This window comes from Trichosurus vulpecula, chromosome 7, assembly GCF_011100635.1.
Source record: "Trichosurus vulpecula isolate mTriVul1 chromosome 7, mTriVul1.pri, whole genome shotgun sequence".
Lineage (NCBI taxonomy): Eukaryota > Metazoa > Chordata > Mammalia > Diprotodontia > Phalangeridae > Trichosurus > Trichosurus vulpecula.
Genome location: NC_050579.1, coordinates 237,512,628 through 237,533,694, shown reverse-complemented (window position 1 = coordinate 237,533,694; position 21,067 = coordinate 237,512,628). Strand labels below are relative to the sequence as shown.

At 39.7% G+C, this 21,067-nt stretch overlaps 1 protein-coding gene across 1 annotated transcript; it reads right to left on the bottom strand.

Annotated features, from left to right (window-relative positions):
* Nucleotides 1–571: 571 nt before the first annotated feature.
* ENPP5 (ectonucleotide pyrophosphatase/phosphodiesterase family member 5) lies at nucleotides 572–19,909 on the bottom strand. Its single transcript, XM_036767304.1, has 4 exons — nucleotides 19,746–19,909; nucleotides 10,029–10,871; nucleotides 7,991–8,167; nucleotides 572–4,082 (listed from the first exon to the last, which is right to left on the bottom strand). Exons 2-4 carry the CDS (start codon nucleotides 10,855–10,857, stop codon nucleotides 3,664–3,666), a joined length of 1,425 nt encoding a protein of 474 aa, XP_036623199.1. The 5' UTR covers nucleotides 10,858–10,871; nucleotides 19,746–19,909; the 3' UTR covers nucleotides 572–3,663.
* Between the last annotated feature and the right edge of the window lie 1,158 nt (nucleotides 19,910–21,067).

Genomic DNA, 21,067 nt, shown 5'->3' with positions numbered 1-21,067 from the left:
TGTATTGTCTATCCCATTAGAATGTGAGTCCCTTGAGAGTAGGTATTGTTTCATTTTTATCTTTTATCTCCAACACCAAGCACGATGCCTGGAATGTGACATGTTTAATAAATACTTTGTGATTGATTCACATGAGAAAATGTAGTCAGCCAGAATCCTGAAGAAAGCAACTGAAAAATGGAAACTGAAGTTTTTTTGTTTTTTCCATTCTTGACTTGTTTTTTTTTAAAGAGTGGGTATCTCTATTTTGTCCAGATTGGAAGTACAGGAGCTACTCATGGGCTGATTCCACTACTGATTGACATGGAAGCTTTAACCTGCTCCATTTGGGACCTGGGACAGTTCACCCCTTCTGTGGGCTTGCCATATTGATGTCTGATTGACTGGGGACACCCAATAGGCTTAGCCTGCTTCAGCCCAGAACCCTCAAGCTCAAGAGATCCTATAGCCTCAATCTTCCCATTAGCTGGGATTAACCCACACCCACCCAGATTCATTTTCCAACATTGTTTTTCCTGATGATTTTAGAGTAGAAAGTCAGATATTTAGAAGTAAAAGGAAAAATTAGAGATGCATATGAGAATCTTAATTTTAATAGCATTATTACAAGGTTGATTTTTTCTTTATTATTAAATAATTTTTGTTACACCTTACTGTTTACAGTATTAGCAACTTCTAGAATGGGGGAAAAACTGACTTCATGATGAATTTACAGGAGAAAATAAAACCTTGGGCATTTTACCCTCAAAGCCATCACATTCCAATTGTATCATCCACATAGCAACATCTCAACATTACAGGAAAGTTGAAAAATGGCAAGTCGACATTGACGCATACATTTTCTGAGATGGCAGACTCAGGTTCTACGCTTCTTGACATTAAATATCAGTATCATGTTTCACAGCTTAAAGAAGCTTATAAACAGGTATTCAGTCTAGGGACCAGCACTCATTTATTATGTAAAACAACTCAGGTGTTAATAAGCATTAGTAATACTATTACCTAACAAATGATCTGTTCACATTCTTTTAGAATGCATTAAAGTGCAGTTATAGTCATATGCTATGTAATTTTTTTAAATATCATATTTCTTACAATTCTTGAATACTTAATCACAGCAGATGATTTTGTTAATTAATAGTACAAATAGGTATCAAGTTATATGTAAAGACATTCTATGGGCTACATTTCTGACCTACCTTAGAGAATTTATCTACTAAGAGAAATGACATAATTTTCCATTATTTAAGATAAGAGGAAAAAAAAACCCTTTCTTTCCTAATATTCACTCTTCCCTCTGAGAAGCCGTTTGAGCCCTTGAAGAAATGCCTCAGAGTATATTTTTGTGCTAAGATATAGTTGGGAATGAGAGGGGCTAGGATGACATTTGGCACATCGAAAGTACTAAATGGGAATAAAAAGATACTTATTCCTTAGACTGTATCACCTATGACCCTCTCCCTCCCCAGCACCTAGCAAAATACCTTAAATATACTGCAGGAGTTCATTTAATGTCTTGATTAAATGAAATACATAATCCCAGCCCCTCTACGTTTCAAAGACACTTAAAAGTTGCATGTTCTTTAAAAACTTTAAATTGCTGGTCCATTTATCTCAAGCAAGTATTTATTGAGCATATAACCCTAAGCCCAGACTCAATTCTTGCCAGTTACTGACTCATGTGTGCCTATCACTTTAACATGTATTCTGAGTGGTCTTTAAGACAATACTTCCCTCTTCATAAGGCTGCTTTTTTGGTTTGTTTTTAGGGTCTTATAAAGAAAGATATTTGATCAATACTGATTGTAGTGTTAGGGGATAGAAACCAGACCCATGATTTCTCTGATAAAAGGAACTATCTAATAAAGGAACTCAAGCCTCAAGCATTGCAGGTAGGCAACTTCTCCACAATTTATGATCTTGGAGAGTGAACAATTTTGAGAACTTTTCTAAGCTACTGGAGGATGAAATGAGCAAAACCAAGAGAATCATTATTCTACCATGACAACAATTCTAAAAACAGGCACCTTCATAAGCTGTAAGAGCTATGATCCTTACAATGACTGTTCATGATTTCAGAAGACCAACAGTGAAATTCACCATCCATTAAAGAAAGCTGATAACTTGTGGGGTGCAGAATGATTCATAGATATATTTTTGTACATAGCTATTGAAGGGATTTGTTTTGCTTGAGTAAGCATATTTGTTAGAAGAAAATTCCTTTTTTTAATGAGTTAGAGATGAGAAGGAGAAAAAATAAGTTTCTAGTTTTTTTTTTTTAGAGTGGAAGGACGACACAGGTGTAAAATGTTGCATGTATTTTCAGATGAGGTCATTGTATTATTTTTACTTAAGTTTTTTAAGAGTTATTAAGTTGGCCAAAAAAAAAGTGACTGAGAGGTTTAGTGAGTTGCCTTGGGTCACCCAGCCAGTACACATCAGGAGCAGATCTTGAATCCAGGCTTTTGGGGCTCCAAGGCCAGCTCACTATCCACTATGCCACCCTGCCTCTAAGCATAGCAATAGTACAGCATAACTCTACTAATTATATACTTTGTATACTGGTTGTGTAAATGCCTATATGAAAGGTGCTTGTATAGGTTGTATCCCATTTTAGGAAGAGAAAGGTCCTACTTTCGCCTTATTAGGTTTTATATAGTTAATAGTAATATTTTTTAAAAGAATCAGATACTCCAAGAATAACATCAAAGAGCCGGAACTCCAGAATACTAAGTTCCCCTTAGCTTATCTATATATTTCAGTTAATAACAGAGACTACAATGAACTTGACGTTGGAATTGTGAAGGTAATCAGAGTGAGACTGTTAAATGGAAAATGATTAAAAGTAGTTCATAGTAGAAAGAGATGCTTTTAAAGTAAACTTTCTGGCTACTCTTTCATATGAAGCGTTGTCTAAAAGTGTAATGAGAATCATATGCTTTAGAGAGCCTGTGATGAGGTGCATTCATGGTATAAAGTAGGCCTAATTAGCCGAGGACAGTTTTCACTTAACATATGTCCCCTTACTTTTAAGGAGATGTATTACATGGTTATGAAGCAACCTCTGCATCTCTCTTAGAGGCAAAGAATCACACCCCCTTCTTATAACAGGGAAAATGCAGTGTCTACTAGGGAGCGGCACGAAGAGTTCTCTTTTATCAGTTCACTAAATGTTAGGACTCAGCAGTCTATAAAGTGCATTGAAATTTTTAAAATTTATATTTTTAAAAATAAAACTCATTTTCTTTTAAGAGTAATCGAAAGTGAGGTATCTATAAGGATTAAAAGTCACCACATGTCTAAGATGTCTCCAGTTCATCTAACATTGGATATTAATCTCCTCCAAGGTTAAAGAGTAAAGTTAAGACATGCTCTTAGTTATATTTTTAATCTCATGCAGGTAAACGGCACTGTGAACTTTCGTCTAAGTTTGTGTGTGTGTGTATGTATGTGGTACATATGTGATGCACGTGTGTGTATGCATGTATGTATGTATGTATGTGGTACATATGTGCTGTACGTGTGTGTGTATGTGTGTGTGCGTGAGTGTGTGAAAGCACTGTATGTTCTTTCTATGCAAATTCTGAAGTTGGTTTCCTGGAATCACACTTTTTTTTTTAACAACAAACAATTAACTACAAAAATCTCCATTCTTAAGCAATCTTAAGACCATAGCAATGGCTGAGCTATTTCAGCATTCCGCTCTTGTATGGTGGGCATTTGGCTGTGAGTTAAATGTTTAACAAATACTAGAAGAAACACAATCACTATCATGCTACCAAGGAAGACTCCCACAAAGTATGCATATGACTGCAGCTTATAAATCCTTCGGTTCTCATTGCTCTGTGGAGTCTTCATACTATGTGGAATCACTGTGGGGACTGTTTCAGAAAGCAGTTCCTCTATATTTGCCAGTGATCCATTGTGTGGCATTGGAGGAATGTCAAGAATATGGCACAGCAGCGGGTACAGGTCTGTTGAGTTCATGGAGTCCTTTGAAACATTCTTCTTGAAAGCAGGACCATGGGCCAAGAACAATGGATGCATATCAGAAAATTCATTGTCATAACCATGATTACCTACTGTGAAAAACAAAAAGGATGAGTTAGCCAACTGCTTGACATTTGGTTTTTCATATTTTGAAGTTAAATATAAACTTAGTTGGGTTTGAAAAGTATGTTTTTGCACAGAAGTTATACAAATGCACTGCAGTTTGCTTTAAAAATTGGAAAGTCAAACAGGATATCTCTAGACCACATGCTATGAACTCTATAGTCAGTCTTTAACTTGATTTCTAAATTCTAAAATTCTTTGGAATTTACTACTCAATTACACCCCGGTTATTAACTTGCCACAGGATAATGATAATAATATTTATATAGCACCGGCGCTGTGCCAGGCATTGTGCTGAGTGTTTCACAAACATTATCCCATTTGATTCTCACAACAGCCATGGGAGGTAGGTGCTATTACGATAGTAACAATTACATTTTACAGGTGAGGAAAGTAAGGAAAACAAAAGTTAAATGACTTGCTCAGGGTAACATAGCTAGTAAATATCTGAGATTGGATTTGAACTCAGGTCTTCCTCATACCTAGCCCAGTGCTCTATCCATCGCCCCACCTAGGTGCCTCCACTGCCCCTACAGTACAGGATGCATGAACATTAATTCATATCAATCTGCTCCAAGATGTGTTCTTCCTATTCTGAAACTCAGTCTGGCCTATGGCCAAGCCACTCCCCGTGGGGTACCTTACTTTTCAACCAGCATTTGGTTTGTATTTGGAGGAGCTAAAATGAGTAGAGCTAAGCCAATGAAAGCAGAGGATGGGGGGAATTAAGGTAGGAAAAGGGTAGATATCTTTTAACTAGAAGAGGGATTTTCTTGTGTAGCTAGTAAGCTACATCTGAAGGCAACTCAAAAAAGGGAATCCCAGAAACATTTAGAACAATGGTAGAATCATTTGAATGACCATATAGTGCCACAAGGAGATTATTTTGAAGTATGGCTCTCATTTGGATGTGTAAATACTGCTAAGTTTAGTTCTCATTGCTTACTAGTTATCACATTCAATCCTTCAACATGGCCAACCAAAGGAAAAAGCTAAAATCCACTAGTGTGTGGTAAAATTTAGGACTTGTGGCTAAAACAGAGTCACTTTTGCTCTAGGGGATCCATCATCAAACTGAACATTGTGTGCTTTTAAGTTTTTCAAGTCAAAGCCTTAAGAGTTTTTGACATTGTGAAATTACGGAGTGAAGGATCAAAGGATGGGAAATTTAGTACAAATAAATTGGTTCATGCATTCCAAAGGCAGGTCCACTTGGCATAACATCAACATGCAAGCAGCTGAGGCTGAAGAAATGATACTCAAAGAATACAGAAAGACTTTCTTTTGGGGGACTAACCAACAACTGTATTACCATTGCAAGTTAATGCTTCCTATGGGAAAATGTGTAATGAGATCAAAAAAACAAAACAGATACTGTTTGTCAAAAAGTAATCAAGCTAACATTGATACAGCTTTTTAAGGTTTGCAAAACACTTTATTGTCTCATTTGACCCTCACAATAATCCTATGAGATAGGTCTTACTATCATCCCAGTTTTAATAGATGAGGAAAATGAAGTGAGGAGTGGCTAAGCTACTTGCCCAGGTTCACACAGCTACAATCATCTGATACAGGATTAAAATTCAGCTCTTCCTCACTCTAGGACTAGGTCTTACAATCTATCCACTGTGCCACCTAACTGCCTGAATTCCTGATCCCATTAAAGGTATTTCTTCACCTGATTTGCTGCAGTAAAAATAAGGTAAGAATTATGAATTAGAATATTATTATTCCTTCCTTCCTCCCTCCCTCTCCTCCTGTCCTTTCTTCCCTTCCTTCCATCCTTCTGATTCTTCTTTTCATCCCTCTTTCCTTCCTTCCCTCCCTCCATTTCCTTCATTCCCTCCCTTTCCTTCCTTCCTTCCTCCCCTCCCTTCCTTCTTTCCTTCCTTTTCTCCCTTATTTCCTCCGTCCCTTCATTTTTTCCTCCCTCCCTCCCTTCCTTTCTTGTAGGAAGGGTCCTTAGTGTCCTTTGAGTCTGATCCATATCTGAAAAAAAAACCCTACTTTACAGCATAGAATAAGCCAGAAGAATTTTAAGGCTACCAACTAAAAATCATTTAGAAATAAAGTTAAAGTACATCAAAAGTGAATAGATTCATAAATTAATGAAAAAAATGATCATATTTACAAATTTGAGTTTTGTCCTTTTTTAGACACATCTGTTCTATAAAATGTTGGTCCAGCTCGTAAGACAACTGTTATGTGCCAAGCACCGTGCTAAGTGACTGTCGTTGGGTTTGTTGTTCTTGGAGAGGACCAGGACATCAGGGAGATGATGACATGACTTGCAGTTGACTTTGATTTGAGTGAGGGAGGGCTATGCAAGGTCACCAGGCTCACTTTCTCCTCCAGAGCCATCTGGGTCCAGAGGCCAGATATTCATCTGGATGACTGGAAATGGCCCAGGATGTAATGAGAGACCCTGGCCCTTTTAGGCTAAAGCCTCTTCAAGTACTCACTTTGAGTGAGGTAACGCCCATTCAGTGAATAGGCCTCTTTAAGAAGTGAGTCAAGGGAGGTGAAGACTCTCAGGCTTGCTGGTCAAAAAAGAAACAGTTACTATTGACTTTCACTCAGAGCTGGGGGTGGGCTGGGGGGAAGCAACAAAAAAGGCAAAAACAAACAAAAAACAAAACTGTCTCTACCCACTGGGGGCTTACCTTGTAATGGAAAAGACAATGTGCAAATAAATAAGTACCTACAAGATGTATATGGAGTCGGTGCAAGGTAATCTTTGGACATCTGTGTGGCAGATAAGAGTGCAGGGCCTAAAATAAGGAAGACTCATCTTCATGAGTTCGAATCTGGCTTACTTAGCTTACTAGTGGTGTGACCCTGGGCAAGTCACTTAACTGTTTGCCTCAGTTTCCTGAAATGGCAAACAACTTCAGTGTCTTTGTCAAGAAAACCCCAAATGGGGTCACACAGAGTCTCACATGACTGAAATGACTCAATACTGTTTAGAAGGAAGGCACTGGAGGTGAGAGAGAGAGACCAGGGAAGGGCTTGGGTAGAAAGTGAGTTTTTAAGGGAGTCTTAAAGGAAGCCAGGGAAGCTAAGAGGTAGAGATGAAGAGGCAGGGCATTCCAGACATGGGGGGGGGGGGCAATTTAGCTGGCACCAAGGCATGCAATTGAGAGGAATAGTAAGAAAGCCAGTAAAACTAGATTGTAGAGTTCATATAGAGGAGTAAAGAATAGTGGGGAAGTAAGAAGGGGCCAGATTGTAAAGAACTTTAAATGCCAAAGAGAGAACTTTATATTCGATCCTGGACATAGTAGGAAGTCACTGAGGTTTACTGAATGTCTGTGTTAGGGTTGGGGGAAGGGGGTGGGGGGGAGGGGTTGCCAAAATCAGACTCCCCCACTTTAGGAAAATCATTGGCAGCTGAATGGAGGGTGGATTAGAATGGGGAGAGACTATACCTGGATAATGTCAGAAAACAGAGTAAATTATTTGTTTTAAGAAAGTTAATTGTCAACTTTCAGGATACAAAGACTTGCTTAGCTATGAGTGGAGAATACTGATTAGTTTGTTGTTGTTCGGTCATTTCCCACTCTTCCTGACCCCATTTGGAGTTTTCTTGGCAGAGATGCTGGAGTGGTTTGCCATTTCCTTCTCCAACTCCTTTCACAGATGAAGAAATTGAGGCAAAGAGGGTTAAGTGATTTGCCCACCATCACACTAGTAAGTAAGTAAGCTAGTAAGTGTCTGAGGGCAGATTTCTGCCTCCAGGCTCGACACTAACTACTGTGCCACCTGACTTGCCCAGTTGGCTAACTGATTAGTTATCCAACCACTAATTAATCCCCAATGACAGCATAAATATTAATAAAAACTATACTGAAGTAATAATATACCATGAAATACTTACACATGAATGAATTGGATCTATTCTGTATAATGGTCCATCCTTTGTCAGCCATTATCAAGATGGGTTGAACTCTATGATGGTGCTTGTAATGAAATCTTTCTGGAATGTCTTCCTTTTTGTAAACAGTCAGGTTAGGATGAGCATTACTCAGTGCTGCATAAATCTTATCAAATTTACCTGGAGGAGAATACAGAAATATAAGGAACTGAAACAAGATGATACATTGTAATCTAAGCAACAGCTTTCTCCAAGGGGCAAAAAAAGCTCTTTTGGTCATTGAGAATCACAATTTTAAAATAATCATTTTTAATTTTAAAAAAATCATAATTTTTAAAAATAAGCTGACAAGACTCTTAGAAGTCATCTGGTCTAACTCTATCATTTTACAGATGAAGAAACTGAGGCCCAGGCAGGGAAAGAAACATTCCTGAAGTCATACAGGGAGTAAACAGAAGGTAACTCAACAACATTTCCAAAATACAGATGCACTACCATGGTGAAAAGCAATCGACTAAATGCAACAACATTTATTTAGTCTTCTTATGTGGGGAAATTTCTTCCTGGCTTTTCCCCAACTCTGCCCCTCCCTGCCACGTGTCACCATTGCCGGGAGACCCACTTTAAAGTATTAATAAAGTGGGGTCACTGATTCATCTAACAGGGTTTGAAACCTCAGTTTAAGGAATCTTCCACTTGGAATGCATTATGCATTTTTAGTGGCATTTACTAGGGAAATAAAAGATTACAGTGTAATTGTGAGTCTGTAGACACCAAGACACCGTTGGTCAGTCATGGCTGATACTCAAGCAAAAGCAGGAAAGAAGGCAATTTTTGGTAGAAAAAATGTGGAATTAGGGGATCCACTGAAAACCAAAGAACAGCTAAGATTGTAGGGAAGGGAGCTGACAGAGCGCTTCTGACCAAATTCTGACCATGATATTAACCCTTTGACCATAACATTCAGAATGACATAGACCAAGACACCACTTTCTCCATTTCCTCTCCATGTTTTCCTTGGGGGTTTTTCCTTGTTTTCTTTTTCTCATGAGGAAGCATAGGAATTTTTGTAATGGAAGCCAATGGGAAAATGAAATTTATTTTCTCAATCATATTTCCTAGAAAGCAACTCTTCAGCAAAACAATTAATACCCGTATACGAGTCCAGTTTTTAAAAATGCAGACAAAAGAATTTATTTTACTGTTTGGTCTTTCAGTCAGTTAACAAGCATTTATCAAGCTCTTACTATGTGCCTACATTCTCTAGTAACTTTTGAGCAGCTAAGTGGCACAGTGAATGGAATAGTGGGCCTGGAATCAGGAAGTCCTGAGTTCAGATCAGGCCTCAGACACTTACTAGCTGTGTTACCCTGGGCAAATCACTTAACTCAGTTTGCCTCAGTTTCCACATCTGTAAAATGAACTGAAGAAGGAAATGTCAAACCACTTCAGTATCTCTGCCAAGAAAACCCCAAACGGGGTCAAGAAGAGTTGTAAATGACTGAAAAGATGGTACAACAATAACAAAATGGGAGAGATGGAGCATAGGGTTTTGACATCTGTTAAGGAGGTCAGCATTTTGGATTGTAGTGTGTATAAGACTGGAAAGGCAGGTAGGGATGAAGAGAAAGAGGACAATAATCCAATCAGATTCAGTGGGGTCCTGTTCAAGTCACTTAACCTCTTCTTGGTTCAGTTTCTTCAACTTTCAAAAGAGCATAATAATGGCACTTACCTTCTAGGGTTACTAGGAGGATCAAATGAGATTTTACACACACACACACACACACACATTATACACATATACACACATGTATACATACACATACATTTACTTGTGCCTGGCACACAGTAGGTGCTTAATAAATGCTTGTTTCCTTCCCTCTTTCCTATGACAGCTTGATGTTAAAATGAGATCAGAAGCTCTTATCTAAGCTTCCTAACCTGGTGACAGAAATCAGCTATGTTAAGACAAAAGGGACAAAGACAAAAAAGCTCTCTCTTAAAATCACCAATCCGGTCAATCAGTACTGGTATTTACCTTTTTTTGGCAAAATGGCTCTAACTGGTGAATGGTCTATCAGAAAATAGTCATTTGGATCAACATATCGGTCAAGTTCTATGATCTTTTCCCCAGAACACTGTGTCATCCCATGATCACTTGTGATAATTAAGTTCAAGGTATTCCACAACTTTTCTTTCATCAGCTCTTTGATCAGGTATCCTAACTTACTGTCAATATCAGAAATGACAGAGTCCATGAGTGGATTGTCAGGACCTAGATTATGGCCCATCTCATCGGGATCCTCCCAGTAAAGAAGAGCAAGATTTATAGGTTTCTTTAATTTAAACCATTCAATAAGTCTTGCCACTCTGTCTTCAAATGAAACAGACTCATTGTAAGGCATATAATAAGTAGGAAATTCTTCGTGTATTTTTACATCCGTTCCAGGCCACATTGCAGCACCAGTGTCATGGCCGGCTCTTTGATTTGTAATCCATATTGGAACTGCCTCTTCCCAAAATTCTGAATCATAGATCTTCATGTCTTCCAAGGAGAAGGTTTCATTCCAGATAGAATCATACATGTCATTGGCAATTATGCCATGACTCTCTGGGTAAAGACCAGTCACCAAAGTGTAGTGATTAGGATAAGTAGTTGTAACAAAAACATTAGTAACTTTCTTGACATGAACACCATGCTCCATGATGAAATCAAAATGGGGTGTGGGGACTCTGTAGATGTAATCCCAACGGAATCCATCGAAAGAAACAAGCAGAACTTTCTGCTCATCTTGTTGGTGAGAAAATGTGATTGAAAATGTTAATGCAGAGAGTGTGAAAAACACAAGGCAGAATTTTGAATCCATTTTCCAAAAAAAATCTGTAGAATAAACAGAGGCATGTTAGCATCAATTGTTCTCAAAACTTTATAGTAACTCTCAGTGATCACATATCTCCATCCTCCATGAATGATTAAGAAGGGTTCATTTTTTCCAATCACGGACTGTGATGAAGCAGAGCAGAGGACCCTCTGTCTTTACTATGAATCAAACTATATCTACGCTTAGAAGGCCCTTAACTACACTAAAAACTATGTTTCTTGCCTTTTAGCATTTTTGTAAAAGAACTCCTTTAAATAGTTAACTCCTTTAAATCATGTAAGATAAGGGTTGCTTTACAAAACCTTTTCTAGAACACATCTACTGCTAAAGCAAGGTATATTTTATACATGTATACATAAGCATATTTTATGAATAGACTAAAGTCAGGCATCTTTGGCAGCAGGGAAAACACTATGCAAACTCATTAATTGCATTTTTATGTGCACTTCTATTTCTGAAGCCGATTGTGTTAACTTTCTAATATTTTTTGAAATTCTATTGTCATTAGAGAGTATGTTGTTGTTTGCTGGTTTTGCTCAGTCATGTCTGACTCTTCATGACCCCATTTGGAGTTTTCTTGGCAGATATACTGGAGTGATTTGTCATTTCCCTCTGCAGCTTATTTTATAGGTGAAGAATTGAGGCAAACAGGGTTAACAGCTAGTAAGTGTCTGAGACCAGATTTGTACTTGGGAAGATGAGTCTTCCTGACTCCAGGCCCAGCACTCAATCTACAACAGGAAAATAAACAGATGCACCTCTGAAACTCAAACACATTCATAAATTACAGTTTGCTTTTCATTTATTTACCAGGGGGAATAGAATTAAGTCACTAACTCTCACTTAAAACACCTAGTAGCTGTTGAATGAGAAATAGAAAAAATGGAAAAACAAGCCTGGGGTTGTTTTTGCCTGCTGTAGATATTAGCTAGCCCTTAGCCTTTAGCGGATAGATGAGTAGATAAGTCATGCCTCAGGAGAGGCTGACATCCAGTTTAAAAGAGATGTAATCAATGTAAAGATCACTCTAAGAGTGATTCACTATTTAAGAAAATAAACAGCTATGTCTCAATTATCCATGCTATTAATCAAAATAGTAGGATATACCCCTCAAGTAAATCTCAATTTTACAATTAAAAGAGGTTTGCACAGGAAGGAAGGATTATTTGGTTTTTATTTTTCCTTCTTAATCAATCCTTCACTAGATATATTTTTAAACAGCTCAAAAACTGGATCAACCTGTGCTTTCTGACTACTTATGTTGGAATTCTATTTGTAAAATGTTTCTAAAATAGACAAATAGTCTTTGAAAAATGAGAAATTGTTCCCTTCAGACTCTGGAACTTTAGGGACCCTTGTCCCTGGATCAGGGATAAGAAGAGGCCCCATGACTCTTGTGGACTCTTGTGGTAACTGCTCAAAATCTTACAGTCTTGGAGAGATGACTAGAGAATTGCCAGGTCAAAGTCACACAACATACTTACAGAGTCATTCAATCTCAGTGTTAGAAGGGGCTTCATAATTTATCAAGGCCAATCTATACTCAAATGAGGAGGGCTAGGTGGTGTAGTAGATAGAGTGCTGGGCCTAGAGTCAGGAAAACTCATCTTCCCAAGTTCAAATCTAGCCTCAGACACTTACTAGCTGTATGACCCTGTGCGAGTCACTTAACCCAATTTGCCTCAACTTCCCTATCTGGAAAAATGAGCTGAAGAAGAAAATGGCAAACCACACTAGTATCTTTGGCAGGAAAATCCTAAACGGGGTCACCAAGAGCTGGACATGAGTGAAAACAACTGAACTATACTCAAATAGGAATCCCCCTCTACAATACCTCTAACAACTATTCATCCTGTCTCTGTGAAGTCATCGAGTAACAAAGAACTCTGGACCTACTGAGACAGCCCATCCTTTTGAACAACTCTAACTGCAAGGATGTTTCTTCCCTTACATCTGCCTAGAATATGCCTTTCCACAATTTCCATCTGAACTTCCATCATACCCTACTGAGTCTCACTGGAGTTCTTCCAAGTATCCAAGTAAATCCTTCTCCCATGAGACAGACAGCACTTCAGATCCTTGAAGACAGCAATTGGATACTTGTGTTTTCATTCTCCAGGCTAAAGACCTCCAGTTTCTTGGTTTTCAGTGTTATTCATCCTAGTTACACACCTAGGGACATACCAGAGTGGAGGACCACAGGACTCCCACCTGCCTTGATCCGGACGCTCTGTATACGTAGTACTGGACTTGAAGTTAAGAAGATAGGGATTCAAATTTCACCCTCAAATTTGATGAGCCATATGACCAAAAGCAAGTCATTTAACCTCTCTGAGGGCTGTTTCCTCTTTTGTGAAGTGGGTATAATACCTATAGCATTTATAATATACAATAATACATAATATATAATTATATACACACACATATATAACATACCTATACCTATATAATGCCTCAGCTGCCTTTTTACTCTGGTATTTCCCTCAGGGCCTGGGGCCTTCTCACCCTGGTAACCTCCTTCTGCCTCTCCACTTCCCTTCTCCCTTTCCTGAGTTCCTCCCAGAGTGTCCGAACATTTTGGAGCTAGACCCGGGCCAGTCATGCTTCATTCCCTTCCCGGCTCTGCTTCTGACTCTCTGGATTTCCCCACCTTGTACCTATGTGAGTATTTTCCCTCTCCATCCTAACTCCTCACGCCTCCCCTTCCCTGCCTCCCCCCTGGCCCCACTCTCCCATTTCAGCCTCCTTTTACATGTAGTTTTCCCACATTAAAATGTAAGCTCTATGTGTATATAATGCAGGATATAAGCAGGGACCCTCTTTTTGCTTGTATTTTCAGCACTAGCACAGTGCTTGGAATATACTAAGTACTTAATAAATAAAAAATAGTACTTGCTAGGTGGCAAAGTGGATAGGCCTGGAGCCAGGAAAACCTGAGTTCAAATCCAGCCTCTGACACTTACTAGCTGTGTGACTGTGGGCAGGTCACTTCACCCTCTTTACCTCAGTTTCCTCATCTGTAAAATGAGCTGGAGAAAGAAATGGCAAACCACTCAAGTATCTTTGCCAAGAAAACCCCAAATGGGGTCACAAAGAGTCAAACACAACTGATCAGTAGCAACAAGAAATACTTAATAAATATTTGTTGCCTGCCTGCCTACCTGACAGAGTTGTTGTATAGGGTGTTCCTAAAGTCTGGACACATAGAAAACGTAGAGTTATTGCATTGAGTTCACGTGAATCTTGCAAAGTGCATCAACCTTTGCATGACCAATGATGGAAATCATATTGAAGATGTTATTTGTTAAAATTTCAATTAAATAAAATGTCATTGAAAATACTCATTTCTTGAAAATATGCATTTTTGCCTACGTGTCCAGACTTTAGGAACACCCTGTACAGTGCAAATAATACAATGAAGGAAAAGATTCTGTGGCTACTATCAAAATGTAAACTACTTATGAGTAAAGATTGTTTGTTGGGTTTTTTTTTTTTGCATTTGTATCCCCGGTAGCATAGTGCTTGGCACATATTAGTCATTTAATAATGATTGATATAATTTGATCTCATGCTACTTATTTGGATCAAGCTCAAAGTCTCCTAAAATTCCCGGATTGTTTTCTTATGAAGTATTTAGCCAAGTCGTCCTTATCCTGAAGCTGTGTGATTGATTTTTTTGAGCACAAAGTAGAAGACTTTAGATGTATTCTTATTGTTTTCAGCTTATCAGATTTGGCCTAGATCTGGGATTTGAATCCAATTTTTCTGACTCCAAATCTAGCTCTCTTCTCACTGCACCAAAAGTTCATTATAACATTCAAAATATGTTTGTAGGGGGAAAGTTTTTTTTTTTCCCAATATGCCAAGTCCAAACTTTTTGATAAGCAAAAAGTTAAGCTGGTAAACAGCCATAAAACATTCTGCGTATACTATGAGACAGCAGTAGAATTATACTTATTGGGCACTATATTCATCTAATCCAGCAATTCACTTTTTTTTTGGCAATATTTTTTTGGTATCTTCCCAACTTTGGGTTTGTTGCCTTGTGGACCATACGAACTCCTCCCATTCCTGGAGTCATCTGACTCAACACTTAGAGCTTCAAGAATTCTCTACTCTCTTCCCCCTTTGGTCTAGTTGTTTACAATGTCTAACAGAGATCAGCCATAAATACCCCACTTCTCTAACAAATGCTATACCTAGTACAATGTATCATCTGAAAATTTCTCAAGTTTACAAGACAAGCTTTCAAGTCTACAACTTGAACCGGACCCTTAATTTGTCTATTTTTACCCCTATGTTTAAAATCAAAAGGACGGTGTTAATGGATTTCTCACACCTAGTCTCTTCTGTGACCAATATCATACTTTGGGAAAGGGGGTTGACCAGAGTTAGAACTATGGGTTTTGTTTCAGCTTTAAAGCATAAACTGGCTTGTTAAAAGATGAGAATTTAAAATTTCAGTGTCATTAGTATTATCAAGCATAACTAAGTAAATTAGGCAACTCTCTAGGACTATAAGGCACAAAGAAGGTGGTAACTTGCATTGGTAGAGGGAGTTTCTTCTGCCTTTGTTTCTATCTGATAGAAGTTTGCTGGAATAGTGGACAGGCAGCTCTCAAGAACATATGCTCGTCTGCACACATGCATGTCTGTGTATACATGCATATATGCTACAGAAGTCAGAAATGGTGGGTAAGGGAGAGGGGCATTTGTTTTCATTGGCCAATAAAACAAATTAGACAAAGGTCACATTTTTAAAATATCTTTTTAATTCTCATTCTCTCTCTCTCTCTCTCTCTCTCTCTCTCTCTCTCTCTCTCTCTCTCCCTCTCTTTCTTTCTCTCCCTCCCTCCCTCCCTCTATGGAGGCAGCTGGTGGCACAGTGAATAGAGGGATAGAGAACCAGGCTTGGGGTCAGTAAGACTTATCTTTCTGAGTTCAAATCTAGCCTCAGACACTTACTAGCTATGTGACCCTGGGCAAGTCACTTAATTTTGTTTGCCTCAGTTTCCTCATTTGTAAAATGAGCTGGAGAAGGAAATGGCAAACCACTCTAGTATCTTTGCCAAGAAAACCCCAAATGGGGTCATGAAGAGTCAGACGTGACTGAAACGACTGGACAACAACAAAACTATATTAACCAGAGTGGGCAGTGTGGTCGGGGGAACCGGAACAAGATAATAATTTTAATTCCTTCCAAAGGGCAAATCGCAAAGTCAAAAATATCCCATGTATCAGAAACCCTCAAATAATGAGAAAGTAAGATCATTCGAGTGAAAAACAGAGGCTTTCACAAAGTCACTATGACTCCGTCCTGTGAACATTTCTCTAAACCATTCCAAAGGCTAAGCATGACACAGCAGCTTTTCTTTCCAAACCACCACCAACAACAAAAACCCTATTTTTCTTGGATCTACTAAAAAGCACCAGCTTCTTATGCCTTAACTCAGCAATCAACAGGTAGGTCTGTTCCTAGCAATTGAGAAGCTGGCCCCAAGAATAGCTTTCTGGGCCACATGGATCACACATAACCAGCTCATAATAAATTAACTGACAAACATCTATCAGGCACCTTCTGTTACACATCGTGCTAGGCACTGGGTATGCAGTCAAAAACAAAATAGTCACTGTTCTCAAAGAACATTCTATATGGGGAGTCTATAGGTACAATACAGGTATATGCAAAATAAATGTAATTTTAAGGAGGCACTAGCAGCTAGAGGTGGGGTAGAGATCAGGAAAGGCTTCATGTAAAAAGTGGCACTAGAGTTAAGTTCTGAAGGAAACTGGGGAGCTTAGGAGTCAGAGGTGAAGAAGAATTGCATTCTGGGCATGAGGACAGTTAGTGCAAGGTAGGGTGTAGGGAAGAGAAGGAATGAAGTGTCCTATATCTAGACAGAAAGGCAGCTAGCTGGTGGAGTGGCTAGAATGTTTTACTTGGAGTTAGTGAGCCTCAAGTGCAAATCCAGCCTTAGGTACTTTACTTACTAAGAAGCATTGAGGTGGCACAGTGGGTAGAGCACTGGCACTGGAGTCAGGAGGACCTGAGTTCAAATTCAGCCTCAGACACTTACTAGCTGTGTGACCCCGGGTTAAGTCACTTCACTTTGGTTGCCTCAGTTCCTCATTTGTAAAATGAAATAAGAAGGAAATGGCAAACCACTCTGGTATCTTTGCCAAGAAAACCCCCAAAACAGGGTTACAGAGAATTGGGCACAAATGAGCAACAACTCAGGGCAAGTCAATTCACTTTTCTCTCTGTGTTTCTTCATTGGCAAAATTGGGACAATAATAGTGTTACCTCACAGGGTTGTGGTTAGGACCAAATATGATATAATATCATATGTAAAGCACAATTTAAATGCTATCTATTATTATTATTAATTATTATTATTAGTATTAGATGAGGAACAGTAGAAAGAAGGTCAGTTTGACTGAATTACAATAAAGCTGGCAAGGTTGGATAGGTCTAGGCTGTAAAGGGCTCATGATGTAAACTAACCAGGAGTTACAGTTATGGATATGGATCCCACTAATAAGAAACTCTCAATATTATGGAATCAATCCTTGCAAAATACCTTTTTGAAATTGAATTTTTAACTTCAGTTGTAAATTCTCACCCTCCCTCACCCATTGAAGAGGCAAGAAGAAACACAATCTTGTTAAACATTTAAAATTGAAATGTAGAAGCAGCTTATACTTTCCCCCTAAATGATTGTATCTCATTGCGCAATTTAATGATATCATATAGTAGAATGAAAACTAGATTTGGCAATCAGCAGGACATGAGTTCAAATCCCAGCTCTGCCACTATTGCTTGTCTGGCCTTGAGTTAGGCGTATAATCACTCTGAGGTTATATCCTAATGTGTCAAATGAGGAAGTTAGACCTGATGACCTCTGGAAGGAGAAGGGAACAATTTGTGAAACACCTATAGTGGGGAGCTGGGTGATGCAGAGGACAGAGTGCCAAGCCTAGAGTCAGGAAGACTCATCTTCCTGAGTTCAAATCTGGCCTCAGAAACTTACTAGCTGTGTGACCTGGACAAGTCACTTAACCTTGCTGGCCTCAGTTTCCTCACCTGTAAAACGAGCTGGAGAAGGAAATGGCAAACCACTCCATTATCTTTGCCAAGAAACCCCAAATGGTGTCACAAAGAGTTGGACAAGTTTGAACAACTTAAATATGGTGTGCCAGGCTTGATCTTTACAACAACCCTGAGAGGTAGGTCCTATTGTTATCCCCAGTTTACATTTGAGGAAACTGAGAAAGCTTAAATGACTTGCCAGCAGTTACACAGCTAGTTAGCATGTGAAGGTGGATTTGAATTCACTCTATGCATAGTACCACCGGTCTGCTTCTCTGCCTACCTCAACTACTCAATCTATCCTCCTTAAGGAGCAAGGAATCTCACCTGGTTAATAAGTTCTCAGTTCCCTAATATCACCAACTTCTAGAGTCCCTCCCAGCTCTATACCTATGAAGAGGGCAAGGTTCACCACCTTTCAGTAAGCATTTATTGGTGGTAAATCAGATTACAAAGTACTTCCAAATCATTTTTTGCCTAACCATCTTTATTGAGGAAGTATTTTTCCCTCAGAATTATGTAGAGAATTGTTTTGTCCCTCTTTACTTTGGCTGTTACTGAATATACCCATCAAATTATGCACAGAACAAAAACCCTGCTTTCCAGAACTTACTTTTTGAAGTTCATGTAAATGTGGAACTGAGATCTCCATAAACACAAACTGACTCATTCTCATAAGCTGCACATTTTTGCATTTTTGGCTAGTTTCTCTTCTCCCATCCCCATCTCCCCAAACACGACAGAGTTGGGGGAGGATCAAACCGAACCTCCATTATGCCCATAGCTAAAATGGCTTATGAAACACCTCTGATTTTCTTCTAACTTGTTGCAGAAGTCAGAAATAGTGGACAGGGGGAGGGACATTTGTTTTCGCTGGCCAGAAAAATAAGTTAGAGAAAGGTTACATATTTCTTTTTTTTTTTTTAAATAGCTTTCTAGTGTTTTGTAACAGGAACTGCCACATCAGTGACATCAACCTAGCCTGTTCCACTAAAAAGGGAAGCAGGGGGTGGGAAGGAGACAAAGCAGAGCTTCTTTCTGCTCCACTAGCTATGGTGCAGCAACAAATGCAATTTTGCTGTGTCCTAGATCCCAATTCTCTTAACCCACTAGGGAACACTGCGAGTGAAGAGGTGGATTTAGGGAGGTGGGGCAACGCAGGGCCCAAGGGTGGGCGGAAGAGGGGAGGAGAAATGTAGGTTTGGCTTACAGAGGACGTGAAAAGGGACTAAGAACCAGGACCTAGGAGTCTTTGAGGAGTTGAGGGTTGGCGGGTGGCGCTAGTAACCCCATTTACTTAATCTATCTTCGTTTGGGAGCAAGTAGTCCTCACTGGGTGATGAATTCTCGTTTCCCCAACATCACGCACAAGTTTTACATAGGGTGTGTGTTTACAAGGTGGGCTCTGTTTGTGTGTGCGCGAGCGCGCGTGTGTATGTTTACGTACCCTGTGGGCTGCGTGTGCATACGCTCTTGTGTGCAAGATGCATTCCATATGTGTGAGTATGCATGAGCATGCATGCACGGAATCGAATCTTAATGTGCGTGGGTGTAGAAGCATGCAGACGCAGTGAGAGTTCCCCGCAGGAAGAAGAGGAATTGTCGCCTCCTCCCGAAACACATTCCCTCTCCCGGGGCCCTAAATCTCCGGCTTCAACCTGGGGGGGAATGAGAGATGTCAGGGACTCCTTTCCCGCCCCAGCAGACCAGGGATCCCAGGGGGTGGGGGTTGGGGTGGTGAAGAAAGGCCTTGGAGGACAGCACAGACCCACAGCCCGCTCACCTGCTGGTTTCCGGACGCTCGGCACTGCACCTGACCCGTCCCGACCCACCTTCCCCAAGGCTTAAAGGAAGGAGCTGTCCGAAGTGGCCAGACTTTCTGTCAATCAGCTGAAAGAGGGAAGGGTGGGGGTGGGAGCTGATGCTCTAGAGAATGAACTTGGGCTCGACTTAGGAGGTGGAGCTGGGGTGGGGTCAGGGGTGGAACACCCAAATATTGGCCAATGTGGAGCATGGCTCCTCCTCGTCGCCACTTCCCCCTCCTAGCGTCAGCCACCCTGGGGAGAGGCTCTTTCTACTGTTATTGGCCTCGACCGTGAAAGGTGCATTGTCGGGGTAGACAACTGTAAACTATTGTGCAGCCATCAACCAGGTTAATTCTCTTGAGGCATGTGATTCGAGGACTGTCTTTTCTCTTGACATAGGCTTTAACTATATTTGTTAAATCATACTTTTGGTGAGTTTAAGAGGGTGACAGTAGCGGACAAATTTGATTCTTGTTCTCCCCCTCCCACTCCCGTCCCGACCCTTGGGTTTCACCTCTACATTTGAAAAATGAGTGACTAACAAAGTAGCCTCCCTCAGACCCTTGCTTCTACTCGTATGCTCCATAGTTAGCTCCTCAAGGGCAGGAACTATTCAATTTTGTCCTTGAATTTCCAGAGCCTGACACAGACGCTCAATGATGAATTTATCCCATCCATTTCTGTATTCTCTAGCCAATTCATTGCCTCTCCCCCCACCCCAATTCTTCTATTTCTCCCTTTCTACTGTCTAATTTCTTGCATCCTGGAAATATGTCTACTGGCTCATTCTTCATTACCTGGAAACACCCGTTTCTCCTATCTCTAAAAGACCCTCTAAAAAAACACCATCATCACCTCAAGTTATTATCGCCCTATATCTCTCCATAGCCAACTCCTAGAAAAAAAGAAAAACTGTCTGCTGTCTTTGTCTCCATTTCTTCTCCTCTCACTACTTCTCAGCCTCTTGTTATCTGGTTTCTGATTTCTTCCCAATTAAAACTGCTATCTCTGAAGTTACCACTGATCTCAATAGCCAAACCTAATGGAATTTTTTTTCAATCCTCCTTTTTTTTTGTACCTCATCATCATGTAAGGAAGCTTTTAGTTGGGGTTGTTACTTGTTTATATGCTCCAACTTGTTGGCTTGATGAATCTTTATTTGTTTGGGAGTCCCTGGTCATAGTAGCTACAGTAATTTTGGTTTTAGCTTGGGACTCTTATCTCACTTAATCTTCCTAATCTCACTCTCAGATTTTGACTCCCATTTCGAGAATTGTATGCTTGGCTTGAAAAAAAATAA